The sequence below is a fragment of the Centruroides vittatus genome, unplaced genomic scaffold (genome assembly GCF_030686945.1).
Source record: "Centruroides vittatus isolate TY-2023 unplaced genomic scaffold, ASM3068694v2 scaffold_1015, whole genome shotgun sequence".
Classification (NCBI taxonomy): domain Eukaryota; kingdom Metazoa; phylum Arthropoda; class Arachnida; order Scorpiones; family Buthidae; genus Centruroides; species Centruroides vittatus.
The window spans coordinates 1,599,905-1,617,726 of NW_027122666.1; the positions used below are offsets into that span (position 1 = coordinate 1,599,905).

General features: G+C 32.2%; 2 protein-coding genes across 2 annotated transcripts; one reads left to right on the forward strand and one right to left on the reverse strand.

Annotated features, from left to right (window-relative positions):
• Positions 1 to 3,122: 3,122 nt before the first annotated feature.
• LOC136986183 (putative ankyrin repeat protein RF_0381) lies at positions 3,123 to 4,521 on the reverse strand. The gene has a single exon (XM_067283661.1). The coding sequence runs from the start codon at positions 4,397 to 4,399 to the stop codon at positions 3,203 to 3,205; it is 1,197 nt and encodes a 398-aa protein (XP_067139762.1). The 5' UTR covers positions 4,400 to 4,521; the 3' UTR covers positions 3,123 to 3,202.
• Positions 4,522 to 9,839: 5,318 nt separating this feature from the next.
• On the forward strand, positions 9,840 to 13,203 carry LOC136986181 (activator of basal transcription 1-like). Its single transcript, XM_067283659.1, has 3 exons — positions 9,840 to 10,016; positions 11,002 to 11,158; positions 13,003 to 13,203. Exons 1-3 carry the CDS (start codon positions 9,848 to 9,850, stop codon positions 13,145 to 13,147), a joined length of 471 nt encoding a protein of 156 aa, XP_067139760.1. The 5' UTR covers positions 9,840 to 9,847; the 3' UTR covers positions 13,148 to 13,203.
• Positions 13,204 to 17,822: the final 4,619 nt, after the last annotated feature.

The following is a 17,822-nucleotide window of genomic DNA, read 5'->3' on the forward strand; positions in this document are numbered from 1 at the left end:
AAGTCTTAACACTTCCATCAACAATGGAAGTGTTAAGTAACAATGGAAGTGTGAAGTAACAATGGAAGTGTGAAGTAATAATGGAAGTGTCAACAATAAAAGCGTTAAAAATGGAAGTGTTACGTAACAATGGAAATGTTAAGAGCCCAAACGGTTAAGAGTTGAAAGTTGAAATTTGGTACATAGTTACGGTGCGTCACGAAAACGTTCACTAAGAGGGGATTTTTCGAAATTCCTCCCCACGGGGAGAGGGACAGGATTAAGGCTTAACACTTCCATCAACAATGGAAGTGTTAAGTAACAATGGAGAACAAGAGAAAGCGACGTGCAAGATTTACGGGCGCTGGAGGAAAAAAAAAGAAAAAGAGTAATACGTTAGAACATATTTGATTTTCAAATTTAAACAGATTAGTTCGGTTTTTCTCGACTTTTCTTCTTTAGAACATTCGATGAAAATTGAACGATATAATCAGAACACGTCGTGAAAATCGAACAATATTAGGACATTCGATTTTCAAATTCGACCTTTCTTTAAAAATACTTAGTTTGTTGATGAAATTACTCTCTTTCTTTCGTGACTATAACGTAATAATCTTAATCTTCACTATCGTTACTTTTGCCCGAGCAACGCCGGGCCTACCTGCTAGTATATGATAATTTATTAAAATGCTGTGTATTAAATCTGTTATAAAATTATTACTTTTGTTAATTAAGACTCTACGAATAAATATCGATATAACCTTTCGAAAAAATCTGCTTATTTTTTTGGCAAAAATAAGCAATTTTTTAGATTAGTAAAAAAATTTCGAAAAATTTTCGCGGAAATATGGTGATATTGAAGGTAAGAATTTATAATAATTAATATTGGAGAAGTACGTAGAATTGTGAACAAAAGCAACATATATTGTTTTAAAGTTCAAATTGAAAGTATAGCTATGGTAAAAGTAACATTGCTTCAGTTTACATTTCTAATATAAATAAAATTCTTTATAGAAAAAAACAGAAGTTTATTACATAAAAATAATTAATTTATTAAATAAAGTGTACTGTTTTTGAATGAATTTTACAAACTTCAGAAAACAGAAATGTACTTAGCTTCCTTCTCATCAGAAATTTACAATATGAATTAGACTTAATATTTACATTTAATTACATTAGACTTTTAATATTTTTCTAGAAGTGGGCTTATGATACAGTCTGAGAACTTTTTCCACAGTTTGACTTAATTGTCCAGTCCAATTGGTTAGTAAAGGGCTAACAAACTTTGTTACTATAATATTGCACATGCGATTATTGTGATTTGAATGTGCACCATCAGTGTTAGTCTTACACCACAGTGCAGGGCAGTTTTTCAAGTATGGCAAAATGACCTTTATCAGCTTAACTTTCAAACTAGCCTGACAAGATTTGTGTATGTAATTACATCATCAAAAAAATCTGTAAGAATTCTAATCACTCCCACTAACGCTGGTCTCGGATAACGAAGCTGTCCTCTATCTTAGTTTGATATTAAGCCAAAAAGAGCTCCATTACTTGCAGGATGGTTTCAAGGCACTCATAGCATGCAATCTTCTCTTCAAGAACTCTAATTAAGTAACCACTGATAACTGCCAGAGAAGCATTTTCAATTGTACAGGGAACACTGCAGTCTTGTGTAACAGATTGCAATTTTTGCAAAATAGACAGTGAAGAATCATGCAATTTACAGACTTTATCTTCAACATTATAATTGGTTTCTGTCATAACAGGTAACAACTTTGAGGAGAAAGAAGAGCATGGTGCATTTCCATTCTGTGCAGCCTGTAAGATACCAACTTTTAAAATCATTTGCGTTGTAAGAGATGCTGATCGTGCATCTAATTTGTCATTTCCTCCATTAAACTGACGAATGCAGCTAAAGAATGACTCAATTGGATCACTGTTAAATCTCTTGTCAAAACATATCTGAATTTGACGGTATTCAGCAAGTACTTTACAACATCAACTGTGCTGAGTGTTGTCAGATAGAGAGCTACACAATGAATGTATTTTTATCTATATACCAAGCTGCTGTTGAAGAGAAAGTTCCGTCAACTGTGTATAACTCACGAATGAATATAACAATATACAAGTATAACTATATATAATTATCACAATTTCATAAAATAGCTATACCTGCACACAAAAGTACAAAACGACCAATTCACTGAACGTGTGAGTCTCACCGTTAACTAGCGCCAAAATCTTTCGCAGCGGCGAAAAATGGAAACAGTGTGAATATAGCAATTTTCCTTACGGCGGACGGCCTTACTAGCGAAGCGATCAAGTGGCCTTGGTTCTACTATGTTACACTATGCTATGTTATAGTACTTTGACATTGAAATCAATTCGATTAGACAGGTAAAAAAAAAATATATATATATTATATTTTATAATTTCTACATAAGAGGTTTTCTTAGAATGGTTCTTTCGAAAACTTCTTAACAGGGTTCCATAGTATAAATAATGTTCAAGATAAACCAGTAAGTGAGGAAAAAGGAAATAAGAATAAATCCAAGTTTAGATGTCAAATTTTAGATTCTCCTAGAGTAAACTAGATAATCTTTAGATTATTCTGATACATGCAGGAAAACGACGATTTGTCTGCAAGATTTTGGTTCACAAGTAATTTAATAACGCGAAGGAAACCCAGAAAACACCACGTAACCAGCCCATTTGACCAAGCTCTAATTCACGACCAACAACTACCAATAGTTCAGTCGTTTTCCCTTTCAGTTCCCTAGCCTAGTATCAACTAGGCTAGGAATGACACTAGGTTTTCTGATGTTTTTCTGAAAATTTTTTCATGTTTTAAATTAGCAATTGTTAAGTAGTATATGTATTATTAATTATAAAACAAAATATTATGTTTCCTCTCTATCATTCTATATTAATAAATTCGATTCTAAAAAATATATTTATCTGTATTTTCAATTCACCGTTTATTATTTATGCTTTATATAAATAAATAATTAATTAATTTTATTTATTTAAAATTGTTGTACTAAATGTTTTATTTAAATAATATAAATTTAATTTAATGAGTAAATATAAATTATACATTTTTCATTAAAGTTAATTTTCATATTAATTTAAAAGGTAATTATACTCTGTTTAATAGAGCATTTATATATTAATTTTTAAAAATAGATTAACAATTCCAAACATAATATAATTTAGAATTTTAATATTTTCCATGTATTAGAAAATCGTAGATATCGCGCCTGTTTCTTTTTTTAAATAGTTCTTTGGCGATATCCAAGACTGTTTTGTTGGTTTCTGGAGACTTAACATGTATATCACACTTAGCAGCTATTAAGAGTTTTACTACTTTGAGGAAACCGCTATCAACCGCACACATCAAAGGAGTGTAACCCCCAAAATTCTGCATATTTCTGTCTATTTTCGGATGTTTCAGCAAGACGAGCGTTGCCTGTACAAAACCTCTTCCAGCAGCAATATGCAATGCGGTATCGCCATTTATATCTTGAGCATTCGGATCGCAACCTTTTTCTAACAATTTCTTTATCAATTCGCTGGCATTTTTCTTGGCTGCGTAATGAAGCAATGAATATTGACTTCGATCTCTGACATTCGTATCTATTTCGTATTTTAGCATAGCCAGAGCCGAGAGAAAATTTCCGTGATCTATCGCGGTGGCTACAGGAATTTCTCCTAAGTTATTTTTTATATTAATATTAGGTCTAGCTAAAAGAATAATCTCCATGGCTTCCACGTCTTCTTTTTTTCCCATTGCGATTATATGAAGAGGCGTGTTTCCCAATTTATCTTTTAATTCCAAATCACATCTCGGTACCATCTCTTTTAGTATACTATGCAACGTCGATGTGTTGATATTCTTCCCTGAAGTACAAACTTTACATAAAATATGCATGGGTGTGCTTTCGGTCATTTTATCTTGTATGTTGTAATTTGCATTTCTTCGTTCCAGAAATAACTGTACTATTTCTTGATTGAAAACTTTTGGGTTAACAGATACATGGAGAGCCGTAAAACCCTGGATATTGGTAAGGTTGACGTCTGCATGTGCTGCTAATAAAACTTTCACGATTTCTACATGTCCCAAATTGGTTGCTTCGATCAACGGCAATTTTCCCGTTGCTATATCTTGCGCATTGGCATTTATCCCCGCCTCAAGAGATCTTCGTACTTGCTCCACGTTATTTTGCCGAATATCTTCGTGAAATTCTCTGATTTTACTATCTAAATCTATTCGATTTAGTATTTTATCCTCCAAACTTAAATGCCGGCGACAAGCGATCTTTCCCTTAACAGAAATATCGTCTTGAAGATTTCTACTGTCCTGAATATCTGCAATGGAATCGTCTCTTTTTCTGCTCGTGACGTTGCTACGAGACATCCTTTACCAAATACGAAATTTAATTTCTAAATTAAGGGTCTCTATAGCCGTAAACTATACTAGACCTACAATCCGGAAATGTCGTTTGTTGGAAAGACAATAACGTCGTTCATCACAATTAAATTTTAACAATAAAGTAAAATGATTTTAACTGCACTTAATCTAAAACTAAAATTATTCTGCGGTATAAATTTAAATTGCGATTAATGCATTTAATGTATATATATATATATATATATATATTTATGTATAATTCTTTATTTGTTAAAATAAATTATATACTGTACATTTAGCTTAGAAATATAATAATGTATTTAAATACAGTAGAGCATCGATTATCCGACCCCCGATTAACCGACTTATCGGTTAACCGACCGCATTCTGGTCGGCAAATTCAAATGTCCGCCAGTGATGTGGCGCTACAATATTTGGTTATGTCTTGGCTACTTTAATATTATTTTTGTTAAATTTTTGCATGTTTTAGCTGGCAGCACTGGCTCGACCGTGAAAGGGAGCTAGTATTTAAGCCAGGCCTAATACACTATACTAATAATGTATTTTTTCATACTTTTCGGTTATCCGACTTTTCAGTTATCCGACTAACCTCAGTCCCCAATTGAGTCGGATAATCAATGCTCTACTGTAATTCCACGTGCATAATTTCAGTACAAGCAGTGCTGTTAAGAATGAGATTACTACTTTCTCATTAACAAAACTGAGGTCCTAAAAACATAAACAAACAAAAGTAGAATAAAAATACACTACATAAAATCCTAAACTCCGTATTCTAATCTTTTTTAATAGTTAAATCATAAAATAAAGGAGGCTCGATAGATAAAACTCCGTTAACAGCGCGGTTAAAACGTGTAAAAATTAAGTCGAATAATATTAAATAAATAATAATTACCTAATTTCTTTACTTGACGCTAGCAATAAAAATGTCAATTTAATCTATAATGTCGAGAGCAGGGCCGGATTAATTAACCCACTTTGGGGCCTAAGACATTTTTTCCTACCGGGCCCCCTCCCTCTCCCTCTCCCACAAGAAATAATGCACACAAAAAATATAAAACAAAACTAAATACAGTAATACCTCTACATACGAACGCTTCAGCATACGAAATTTTCAGTATACGACATGAAATTCGAACATATTTTTGCTCCACGGTACGAACAAAAGCTCACCATACGACGTTACATTAGTTCGCAGCGCCACCGTCATGATCACGTGTTCTTTCTTATTGTGACTGTGATTTTATTGAAAAGAAACATCCCGAAAAGGTTCTGCTCACCAACTGGCCGCATTGCTGCTCAGTTTAATGACATTTGCCTAAGTCATTTTAGAAACATTTTAAAAAGTAGGCAAAGCCAAACCTCTTTGGATAGATATTTTACCAAGCGACCTCTTTCCAGTGAAAGTGCTGGTGGAAGTGAAGAAAAGAAAGCAAAAAGCAATGAATAAAAAATTTAATAAAACATATAAAACAGAGAAACAGAGAAATAAAACAGAGAAGATTTAAAAAAAAATTAGTGTTAAGTTATTTTTAGTTATTGATACATTATGTTATGTAAGTTAAGTTTTAGTATCATTTCCCTTCTCCCTCTTTTCCACCACCAGTTTACGCCTCCATCGTCGTCTATCCTCAAAGGTAAAGTGCAAATAAAGCTACATTTTTTTAATCAATTGTTATTCTATTATGGTTATTTATACATTTACAACTACAAAACGCATTTTTCAGTGTTTTCCTTACTAAAGTTATTTTTTTCAATGTACTACTTAGCTTTAATTTGAGTGTGTTTTTCGTGTTGGAACGGATTATTTGGTTTTACATGTAATCATATGAGGAAAAATGATTCACCTTACGACATTTTCATGACAGTTTAGGAACGGATTAATTTCGTATTCTGAGAAACTACTGTAATGTGAAAAACTAAAACAAATCTTAAATTTTTATTAATAAAAAATATTTAATATACAACAAAAAATTTTAGTTTTTCTAGAAAAGTTTGGTTTATAAATTTAAAAAAATTGAAATTTATTTTATTAAATGTCTAACAAAAGTTGTTATACAATAACGATATTACCTTAAAATATTAATAGTTTAATTTAATTTTTTTGGTTAATATTTAAATAATATAATATTTTACCCATGAGATTACCTCTCATGGGTAAAATATTGAATAATGAAAAAAATAATTTAAATGAAAGCCAAGATAGTTTTGAAAAAGTAAGTATATAAATACAGTGATACCTCGATTTTCGTCGATAATCCGTCCGAAAACAATCGGCGAAATTCGAAACCAATGAAAACCGAGGCAATTATTTCCATATGAATCAATGTAAATCCAATTAATTTGTTCTAGACACTCCAAAATACATACCAAAAACACATTTTATAGAGAAATAATATAGCGTTAAATACTAAAAGAAATAAGAAATTTATATAAAAAACTAATTAGCATAAAGATAAAAGCATTAAGATTAAAGATAAGATAATTAGCATTAAGATAAAAGCAATGGAATTGTTCGGCTAGACACGCGGGGTCTTATCTTGTAGAAGCTAGTTGGACATGAGCTTCTAGCCTATATCGCCCCGTGGTAAAGTGTGACGTAATTGTCACGTAATAGTAGTTGTATGCGTTTATGATGGTCGTATCGAGGGAATAATGCCTTCCGGGAATTCCGTTTAAGGGTTACTGGCGCCTATTCAGGCGTTACAGACGTGGAGAAAACCCGGAAAACTTCACGTGGCCAGCCCGCCCTGGCAAAGCGCGAAACCACGACTGAACTCCCAGTGTTCAGGAAACGGAACCGTTGGCCAATGGTGGGCCGTCGCGGGGTAATATTCACACGAGAAATAACGCCACACTGCGCCGGAAAACGCGTGGGTCGCCCTTTGTTTTCACAAAATTAGCAGCGAGGTCACTCGAGCACGCCGACAAAATCCGATGCAATCGACGAAAACAAAGACAAATTTTTCGCGAAAAAATCGACGATAACCGAAGTCAACAAAAACCGAGGTATTACTGTTTAAATAAACTTTATTTAAAAATTCTGTTTTCTAGTCTTTAATTCAGCAAAATTATCAATTATTTCATCATAATTAATATTATCCAAAGCATTTTGTTCGATGTATAAAACAGCTAAAGAATTTAATTTTGATTCATTCAGTGAGTTTCGTAAATAATTTTTTACACGTTTTAATACTGAGAATGACCTTTCACCAGATGCATTTGATATAGGCAAAGTTAAATATATTCGTAATAATATCTCTGTATTTGGAAATGTTGACACTATTTTTGTGCTCTTTATAAATTGCAGCATATCAGATGGCAACGTTAAATTTTGGCTTTTGCAAATTAATTTAAATTGCAACAATTCCTCGTCCAATTCTTCACTATCAATGTCGCTACTGTACTATTTTTTTAGCAATGCGATATTAATTGATACGTCTTCGTCGGCAGCTATGTTTGTATGAAGAGTTTTAAAAATTTTCATCAATATCTTTGTAACTTTTGCTTCTAACTTTTAATTGAAGAGATATTTTATCACAAATTACGTAGAAACAATTTCGCTTAAACATTTCTTGGCTCTGACAAAAACTTACATTTTCCTCATCATTATAAGCATCATCAAAAAAACGTTTTCTTTTTTGGGACCTTTTTTTAAAATACCAATACACTTTTATTTCTGACGTGCTTAATGCCTCTGCTTCTATTTCCAGAAATAAATTTCTTAAACTATTAACGTAATGATATAAATTGTCAAAAATATTCACTGCGAAATGCTTGCATTTATTCTGGAAAGAATTTTATCCCAAATAACTGTTAACAAAATGAATTCTAAAGTATTCATTTTGTTTGCTATTTTTCGTGATTCTCTTAAATAACAGAACATTTCTGAGATTCGTCTAAAGATATTTCAAGAAGAGCACTTTTTATTTGGTCGAACCCAGCGCGAATTGCTTTAACTGCATCAGCTCTATAAGACCATCTCGTAGTACAGAACTTTTTTACTGTAAAATGTTTATTATTTGCGGCAAAAGTTTTTTCTAAAATGTTCCACCTATACGTAAAAGCCGAAAAAAAGGTATAAATGATTTCCAGTAAATTAAAATATGTTATTGCCTGCAAGCATGATTCACTAGCACTATTTATTACTAGATTTAATGAATGCGAAGCACAAGGAATGTAATGGGCTGTTTCACTATGTCTTTTAATGCGGTTTTGGGGCCCATTGTATTTGCCGGACATATTTGCTGCATTATCGTAGCTTTGTCCTTTACAATTGCTAATATCAAGTCTTAATTTTGCAATATTCTGTAAAAGTTCATTTTCTGATGATTCCCCCCGAGTGAGAATAAATGGGAATAAATCCAAAAAATCTCTCGATTGGGGTTCCATCTTCTGATAAATAGCGCAATATAAAAGTTAATTGGTCTACATGTGTCATACCAGGAGTAGAGTCAATTATTATAGAAAAATATTTGGCAGCTTTAACTTCTGACACAAATGTTTCTAACATTTTCTTGTTCAATATTTCAATAAATTCATCACAAATAGTCGAAGAAAGATAACTCACGTTGCCTTTTCCAGCTGATCCATATTGTTTTATATGCGATGCTAAAAACTCATCAAATTCTACCAAATATTCAAGAGTTCCAATGTAATTCCCGCTTTGACATTCAGAAAAGAGTTCATTAGAGCCACGAAATGCAAGAGAATTTTTAACTAAAAATTTTAATGTTCCTACTACCCGCAGCAGTACTTTTCTCCAGTATTTCTTTTTCTAAATACTTTTTTTCAACTATAGTATCTACACGTCCCTCAACTGAATTTCTTCCTATCAAAATTTCAATAGAATGCCTATGGTCAGTAGAACGTTCATGTTTTTTTACTCTTACATTTACATTTTTCCAGTCCGAGTAGCCTTCTGTAAAAGCGGTTCTTCTGATCGCAAATATCTTGCAAACATAGCAGTTCATTGCTTTACTTCTTGGGCTATACACTAACCATTCTCGCTCAATTTTTTCACCGTTTGCCTTGTTACGAGTAAAAATATTTTTCTTTAATGTCCGAGTTACAGTTTTTCCACCTTCTGTCACTACTTTTTTAGCGGTGTGTACAAGAGAAATATTTGACGATGGTTTATTTTTAAGCAAATAATGTTGCATGTCTGTTGTTAAATCTAACAGACCAAAGACTCAGGAGCGCCGCCATTTTGTAGTTCGCGCTAATACCGTTAGGTGTCAGATCTATCGTTGGCACAAGCGAATATATAAATTTATAAATATAGATAATATAATTAATAAAAACTTGTTTATTAACTAAGTTATGTTGTCAACAGAAATTTTTAATAATACATATTATCGACGAAAAGTTTTATCATATTTGACCAAAAAGAAAAAACTATAGAAGGAAAATGGCAACCACATGGAGGAAACGAAGATGGCGGCCTCCAATACTGAGCAAGAAGAGTTAACAGTTGATACAATTAATAAAAAAATCGAACCTGGAGTTGTTTATTTAAGTTACATACCTCCCTATATGACTGTTAAACAAATAAGAGAGTATTTTTCAAAATTTGGTGAGATTGGAAGGATTTATTTGCAGCCAGGTAAGACGTAATTGATTCGAGTGTAGTTTTAAGGACGACCAATGTAATTTGTCTCAATTCAAGCTCCGAATGATACATTTGGCACCTTAACAGAGCTGTAGAGCATGTCCATAGGAGCAATCACATCTGCAATCTTACCGTGATCGATTCACGGTAGTTCTTGAACGAAGTAAAAAAATGGGGGAAACGTCTACTAAAGGCAATTTTAACGGCAAGCGACGGGACTCCCGTAAAATCGTAAAAAAAATATTGGGTCACGTGACCCGGCTTTTTTGCTCGCGAACCGCATAACGTAGGCGCAACTTTCGAGGGCTATATCTCGCGAACGCGCACATATACAGGTATGGTTCCTTTGACATTTTTGCTCCCCCATGGGGGGTCGACGATTTGCCCCCCCTCCCCACCGCGTCATTCGGTCCTAGAATCTTGCCTCGATGGCAGCATAAGATTATATAGGTACTACATTATTTAAGTGTAATTTGAAAATATATGTTATATTGGCATGGCTATTCTTCGGGGAGTGAATCTTGCACTTCCAGTACTTGTCCCTCAAATCCTCAAATATAATTTGCTCTGCAAACAGAATCTGTATTTTTGATATTTTCCAAATAACATTTTTTATTTCTGTTTTAAAATTCTTTATTTCTAGAATATGAATGCATTTATGTTCTAGAAATCAATAAAGTAAATTCCAAAAAGAAGTCAGAACTTGCATTGTTCCATAATGAAGAAGTATAAGTACTTCTATGTTTTTGAACAAGTAGAAATACCCTTGTATGGTATTCAGAGAATTTTGTTTATTTTTAACTTGTAAAATAGTTTATGCCTCTCATTTCAGACAATGTTGTCCTTCACTGTTACAAAACATGGCAACAGGACTGATATTGGTCATCCTTAAAACTATGTTCAAACCAAAATACTTTCATATTTGTAAATCTGAAGGATCTTATTTATTTATATACATATGTATATATATTTTTTATAGAAAAAGGTAATTCTAAAAAGTTTTCGGAAGGATGGGTTGAGTTTAAGAATAAAAGGATTGGCAAAAGAACGGCTTCCATGCTGAATGGAAATCAAGTTGGAGGCCGAAGACGAGCTCCTTACTATCATTGCCTATGGAGTATTAAATATCTTCATAAGTAAGTCTTTTTTAATAATAACATCAATGATATGATCAAAATATTAGTGTTGATATTGTTATAATAGTAATAAGTAAAAACTTTTACAATTAAAATTCAAATCCTGCATTAAATCTTGCAAATTAATAATTCAATCCTGCATTTAAAATGATATCTTGATATGTTAGAATATTTTCTATTGTCTTAATCTTAACTAAGCAAGAAAATATGACTTCAAAAAGATTCTTCAATCTTTTTCTGATTCAAAGTGATTTCAACCAGCTCCATTGACAGAAAGCATGGGTCCCGGTAAAACTCTGGGTTCCTTGTCCTTTTCCCTAGCAACATTTCCCATTTGTCCTGTCCCAATAACCCAATCTGCCAATCTTTTTAATTAGGGGGATATTTTTCTATATTTCCTCTTCCACACACCATAGTAATATATCCCTGCAAAGAAACAAAGAAATTTACTACAAAAATAATTCTCTATATGGGTCTGGGCACTATTGCTACAGCAATGTCTCCCTCCTCTTATCTGGGCTTGCTTCAGCAGTGGCACACTCAAGATTTAATCTTGGGGAGTCAAGTTGAATGGATAAAAAAATTTTTAATGCAAGCTCAATAAAATTCCTACCTTATGTGACTACTAATTCATAAGTAATATAGAAGTAGAACACATGACACGATATAAATAGTAAAATGAATTTTAATTAGGAAAATAATTTTGAAAAATTTACTAGTGTTTCTTTTGCTTTGGACAGTGCCAAGTCCCCTTTGCCCCATCTCCTGGGTGCTTCACTGGACTTCAGCATTCATTCTGATTAGTTTAAAAATAGTTCTGAAAGTGCTCATTTACAGGATTAAAGTTATCTAAAACTTAAAATTACTGCTTTTTATCCCCTTTCCTTTCTCACCTTCAATCTTTCTTTCCACTCCCCATTTCCCCCTTTTCCATAACACAGGTTGTACCAAAGAGTGATACCTGTCTTACTGCTGCTGCTACTACTACTACTGCTTTATTGGAGTCAAACTGATTAAAACAAACAGATTTGTCTGAATGATCTTGCTATAGTTGCTAAAAAATAGAATTTATCATCATTGAGTTGAAAGCATTCTAGATTGTTATTTTTAAATGTATTTGAAATTTCCATAAGTTTTATGTTTGGGTTTTGTTTATATCTTGTGTAGATGGACTTAAGAAGTCTAAAAGAACTAGAGAAGTTTTATATTGTGTTTTATCCATTATGTTTTACTTGAACTTTTGGAGTATTGTATAACTAAAATAGAATACATATCATAAATGATTGTTAGAAATGTGTAGAGAAATTAAAATATAAATAAACTTCTTAAATTGATTTCATTCTAGAATACAGTTTATAAGACAATCTTTTACAGAGCTGCACTTCTTATTTTTTAAAAATATATTAAATTTTAAATGTTTTTAATCTATATTAAGGCATTTTTTCATTATCTTGACTGTGTACAATCCTCAAACAGTGCACATTTCCAAATAATGATTCTTTTAAAATTCAACAAAGATACTTATTCAGTTGTGTTAAAGTAAATCAATTTTAACACAACTGAATAAGTAAACCAATGACATAGCCAGTTTCATTTTGAAACATGTTCATTGGTTTGCTTATCCAGCTATATTAAAGCTGCTTTGCTGTGCAGCTCATCAATGATATAAAATGACGAAATGATAAAATGATATAATTTTGAAAATATTTCAAATAAAATAGAATGTTAGTTACATAAAGCAAACAAAAAATCTAATGTAAGTTCATTTATTTTCAAAAAAATTTCTTAAAATTACTTAAGTATTTTGAAAAAATTAAGTGATTAATTTTATTTTTAATTTTTAGATTCAAATGGTATCATTTATCAGAAAAAATAGCATATGAAAGAGCATCCAGAAGCCAGAAAATGAGAGCCGAAATATCTCAAGCCAAACAAGAAAAAGAATGGTTCAAGAAGATGTTGGAAGTGAAAAGGAGACTCAAAACTTAATTGTGTGTATACAAATTGTAATTTATTGTTAATAAATGAATTTTTCAGAATAAGTACTTAATATGTAATAATAAAACATGAGCATGAGCAAACATCATAGTGAAAAATTTTCTCAATGATGTTTAAAAACTTGATAAACATACTATTTGAATAATAATATGAATTTATAGATGTTATACTTGAGCTCTAGACTTCTAATGAAATTAATTTTAATGATTAAAAAATGAAAGCATCATTGTCAACAGAGTTGAAAAAGTCAATACATTAAAATAATGTAAAAATTTATAATTTTGGGACCTACACGACTCTTGCATTAGACACTTTCAGGCCTAGAAAAGTGGAATGAATAGTGCTTACAACAGATGCTTAATTTATTCCAGGGCTTCTCAATACTGTTAGTATTGACCATTTAAGGATGATTGAAAGTTTGAAAGGGGTTCAATGATCAAATTAGATAAATATTGTACATGCATATATATTTTCAAAACTTCCTAAATATAACATTTATTAAAAAGAGTTATATATATGTTACTGTGAAAGACCGAAATCCTGCGAATGTCAACATTCTCCGGTGAATGTCCGGGTCAATGGAAAATGTATTTTTTAAAAGAGATCAACACAAAAGAGGTTGGAAACTCTTGATCTATAGCTTATGTATGCATATAAATCACATCATATATATAACAATTAAATAACCTTGTTTATTTGTTTTGTAGAAAAAATAAAATTAAATAACCTTTCAAATATTAAATTTTCTGGATCAATATTAACCTTTATGAAGTTCATGCTTTCATCTCTGCTTATCATCTGCTGCATGAATAAAATTTTGTGAAGTCCAGGAACAAACTTAACATTATAAAAATCCAATTCAGTTTCTGGACCAACATAAACCCACGTATAGTCGGGAAAACCAAATATTACACTTTATCAATGCCAATGTTACATTGATAAAGTAACCTTTCCCTAAAGTGCCTATTTTAGGGAAGGTAGGATGAGGGATAGTTTTGTAGTAATTTTGTTACACACCAGTACTTAAGCTGTACCAGTTTTATCAGTTGTAACACATCATTTTTTCTCGAAAAAAGAATTTGTGTAAACGAAAATGTTCGGGGAATAATTTGGTAGACGGGTGGGATGATTTATAGATTTAAGTCAGTCAAATACATTTTTACTTCGATGGAGACTGTTTACTGGAGTCTTGGGATTTTTTATCAAAGTAATGAGCCCTTCATACGTTTACATAGCTAGGCTCGCGAAATAGCATAAATTTATGAAAGAACAAAAACATTTGTTGCATCTAAATGACTATACTGATTAGGATAGAAAACTAGCGTTGAAATTTTGTGTGGGATTTAATATTTTATGTAATCTTTGCTTTGATTAAAAACAGTCCTAGTCTATAACTCACGAGTTTAAATAATGATCAAACTTTTGGGGAAATATAAAATGAATCATAATAAAAAATTTTTTCTCTCTCAAGATTTACCTGTTTGCCTTACAATTTTTAATTTTATTCGGATTTGTTTTTAAGTAAAACAGATTAGAGTACTGTAAAATTTCTAGCCTCCGTACGTCAGAAAAGAGTGGAGACTAATTTTCCGTGTACTAACATATATAGTACAAATAAGAAAAAGAAAGATTTTATCTGACTCCATCGGTTTTAAGATAAGAGTTGTTTTTGAATTAATTTTTATCTTTTACATTATTTTATTAACAAACTTTTTATGTTTAAATATGTTGCTAAATTATTAAACGACTGCACGTCTAGAAGTTTCTTGCTCCGAAATGTGTCAAAATTAAAAGGAATATATTCTCTTTAGTCCTCAGAATGTATCAAAATTTCACATTAATTTTCCTTTATTACTTTTCTTTACTGCGGCAGCCATCGTCGTACGCCGACAATCAGTTACGAGGCACTTCGGATATTAACGAGACGTTTTTTAACGCTCTGCCCTCCAGGCTCTTTAAAAGGGACTCTTTAGTAAGCCCGTTGTGGGTTTGGCCAAGCCACAATGAAGCGACAGGGTAGTGAGGGACGAGGCCAGATATATTCAGACATCACCCACAAAACATTTTTGGGGTTTTTCCAATCTGTCCGGATTTTGTTTCGGATCCACCACAGCAGTAGGCTGCCATGTTAACCACTCGGCCATCTGGCCGTCAGTTAACCAATGAATCTGTAACACTTTGTAACAGTAACAAGATATTAGATTGTTATCTAAATGGAGGTGTGAACAGAAATAAATTTAACCCTTTTGACCGATCATTTTGATTAAAACTAGGGTTTCTCATTTCCCGGTCTTTTGCTTGTCCTGGGATTTCGGGAAAAAAGTGAACTGTTTCCCAGGATCCCAAGATAGAATTAATTATTTTTAAGATATACAAAATATCTTGAAATCAAATGATATAATTATTTTTCATTTTTAATTAAAAGTAATTTAATGCGTCCTTCAACCTCCAAAATAATAATAATAATGCTGTGTAAGATACATATTAAAAAGTACCTTTAAATTATGTAGAAATTTTCACAAATAGAAAAAATTCATTAATTAATGTTTGTTGGAAACTGCACGCAACAACAAAATGCTTTGAATTGAGTTAAAAATTAAAAAAAAAAAAAAAAATTAACTTACTGTTAGATCAAACTTCTAACTTAAAAGGTAATTTTCGTTTTTTTAAAAATAAAACATAATACAAAATATTATTGTAAATTTTTATAATAAGATTTTAAAAAGCAAAGATGGTCAATACTCCAATCACTCGATCTGATTCTTATTTTAGTAATGAAAAGTTCTGCTACCGAGAATGCCCCTTCCGATTCAATTGATGTGAGCGGAATCGTGTTTAATGCATTTAAGAGAAGATAGATGTTATGTGTTTTTTCACCTGTAGCCTGGAAGATCTCTACTTCGTTTTCGAGATGTGTTGCATTACTTCTTTTGCTCTCAAGTATTCTTGATTTGTCTACCTCGGCTGTTTTAATAAAAATATCAAGCTTATAGCCCAATAATTCGGCATAACACAAAATAAGAAAAAAGTGAAGTTTTAAGAAATTTGCGGAATTTTCCGCGTTAAAAAAACAACCGGGATTTCCTTTGAGAAACCCTAATTAAAACAGTCGTGAATAAGTAATTCTCACCTGTTTTATGAAAAATAAAAATTGGTTTGCCAAACTTTACTCCTTGTAATTTCTAGATTTAGGGTATGATAAAGAACATGTTAATGATACCAAGCTATCGAACGGCCGGAAGGTCGAGCGGTCAAGGTGGCAGCCTACCACTCTAGGGCCCGGAATCGAACGGGTCAAAAATCCCCAGGAATTTTTCGGGGGTGGTCCGTTCGGATATGTCGGACCCTGTCCTTCACCACCCGGCCGCCCCATTGTGGGCCTCACCAAACCCATAATGGGCTTGCTAAAAGAGGCCCTCTTACTGCCCACAAAGAGTTAAAAAAGATACCAAGCTGCATGATATTCAAGATCTCTAACCGTACATTGGAGCATGTACCCCCTCTATTTTGCCAGGGTTGCCCTTTTCCTAATCCTCAAGGGGACTCCAAATTCCATTATCGACAAACAATGTAAATGCGTGACTTCTAGCCTATTCTGAAAAATATATATATATATATATATAAACTAATGAACGATATTTCTTATTGTCCCATGCATGGGAGTCCGCAGAAAATTTTCAAAGAGGGAGAAAAGCCCTTGTGGGAGCACTGATCGGACATTCAATCATAGTTTGAAGCTCCTTGCATCTTGTACGATGCCCTTTTTTACAGTGTGGGCACCGCTGCCTCCGACAGAAAATTAAAAATAAGAATGCAACAATCCTACAACAAATGTATTTCTGAGTTTGTGACCACTTAGAGAATATTCCGCGCATAGGTTGACTATGATGGCCAACAATAGAAACAAGAAAAAAACATTTCAAAATTATATTTTAGTGTATTAACCATTCTGAAACAATAGTTATTAACATATTTATTTATTAACATTATTAACATAAATAGCATCTTAAGCATCATATATATTTACCACCAATTGTTGGAATAAATGCTAAATTTCCAGTGCAGGATAGGATTGGATTGTTGAAATAAGGCAACGCAACATTTGGGCGATCTGCCAAGTGGGATGCCTTCCGGGAGGACTTTTATTATAGGGAAACTGGTCTGTATTTAGGTGTGTTAGACACGCAAAGAAAACCCGGAAAACTCCACGTGGCTAATTTTTAGACTGAAACCTGCGACTAACTAGGCTACTAGTGTTCGGTGGTTTATCCACTCGTCATTGGAGGATATACAAACATAAAGTAATATTCATAAGTGAGAGTGATTAACAGAAATATAATTTTATCTAATCAAAAGTTTTTGATATAAAATGACAATTCGACACATTTTTAATCCTTAAGTAAATAATATGAAGGCCTATACGAAAAATATTTTCTCATTAAATATAATTTTCGAAAAATAACGATTTTTCATCTTAAAAATCGATATAAATCGATGATTTTAAATAACTATATTTAGTCTGATAGATGTCATTTATATAACCTTTCGAGAATTTAAAGGTGACTTTTCTAGGAATAATCAACATTGATATATTGAAAAATGCTGAGAATTGCTCATTTTAAATAAGAATTTAAAAAGAAATATTGCATCAATATAATGTTTCGTT

What these genes read in the sequence shown, in the direction of transcription:
- LOC136986183 (XM_067283661.1), bottom strand. Translation starts at nt 4,399, where the DNA reads ATGTCTCGTAGCAACGTCACGAGCAGAAAAAGAGACGATTCCATTGCA.
- LOC136986181 (XM_067283659.1), top strand. Translation starts at nt 9,848, where the DNA reads ATGGCGGCCTCCAATACTGAGCAAGAAGAGTTAACAGTTGATACAATT. An exon ending in AAGGATTTATTTGCAGCCAG is followed by an intron (nt 10,017 to 11,001) that starts GTAAGACGTAAT and finishes TATTTTTTATAG; the next exon opens with AAAAAGGTAATTCTAAAAAG. An exon ending in AGTATTAAATATCTTCATAA is followed by an intron (nt 11,159 to 13,002) that starts GTAAGTCTTTTT and finishes TTTAATTTTTAG; the next exon opens with ATTCAAATGGTATCATTTAT.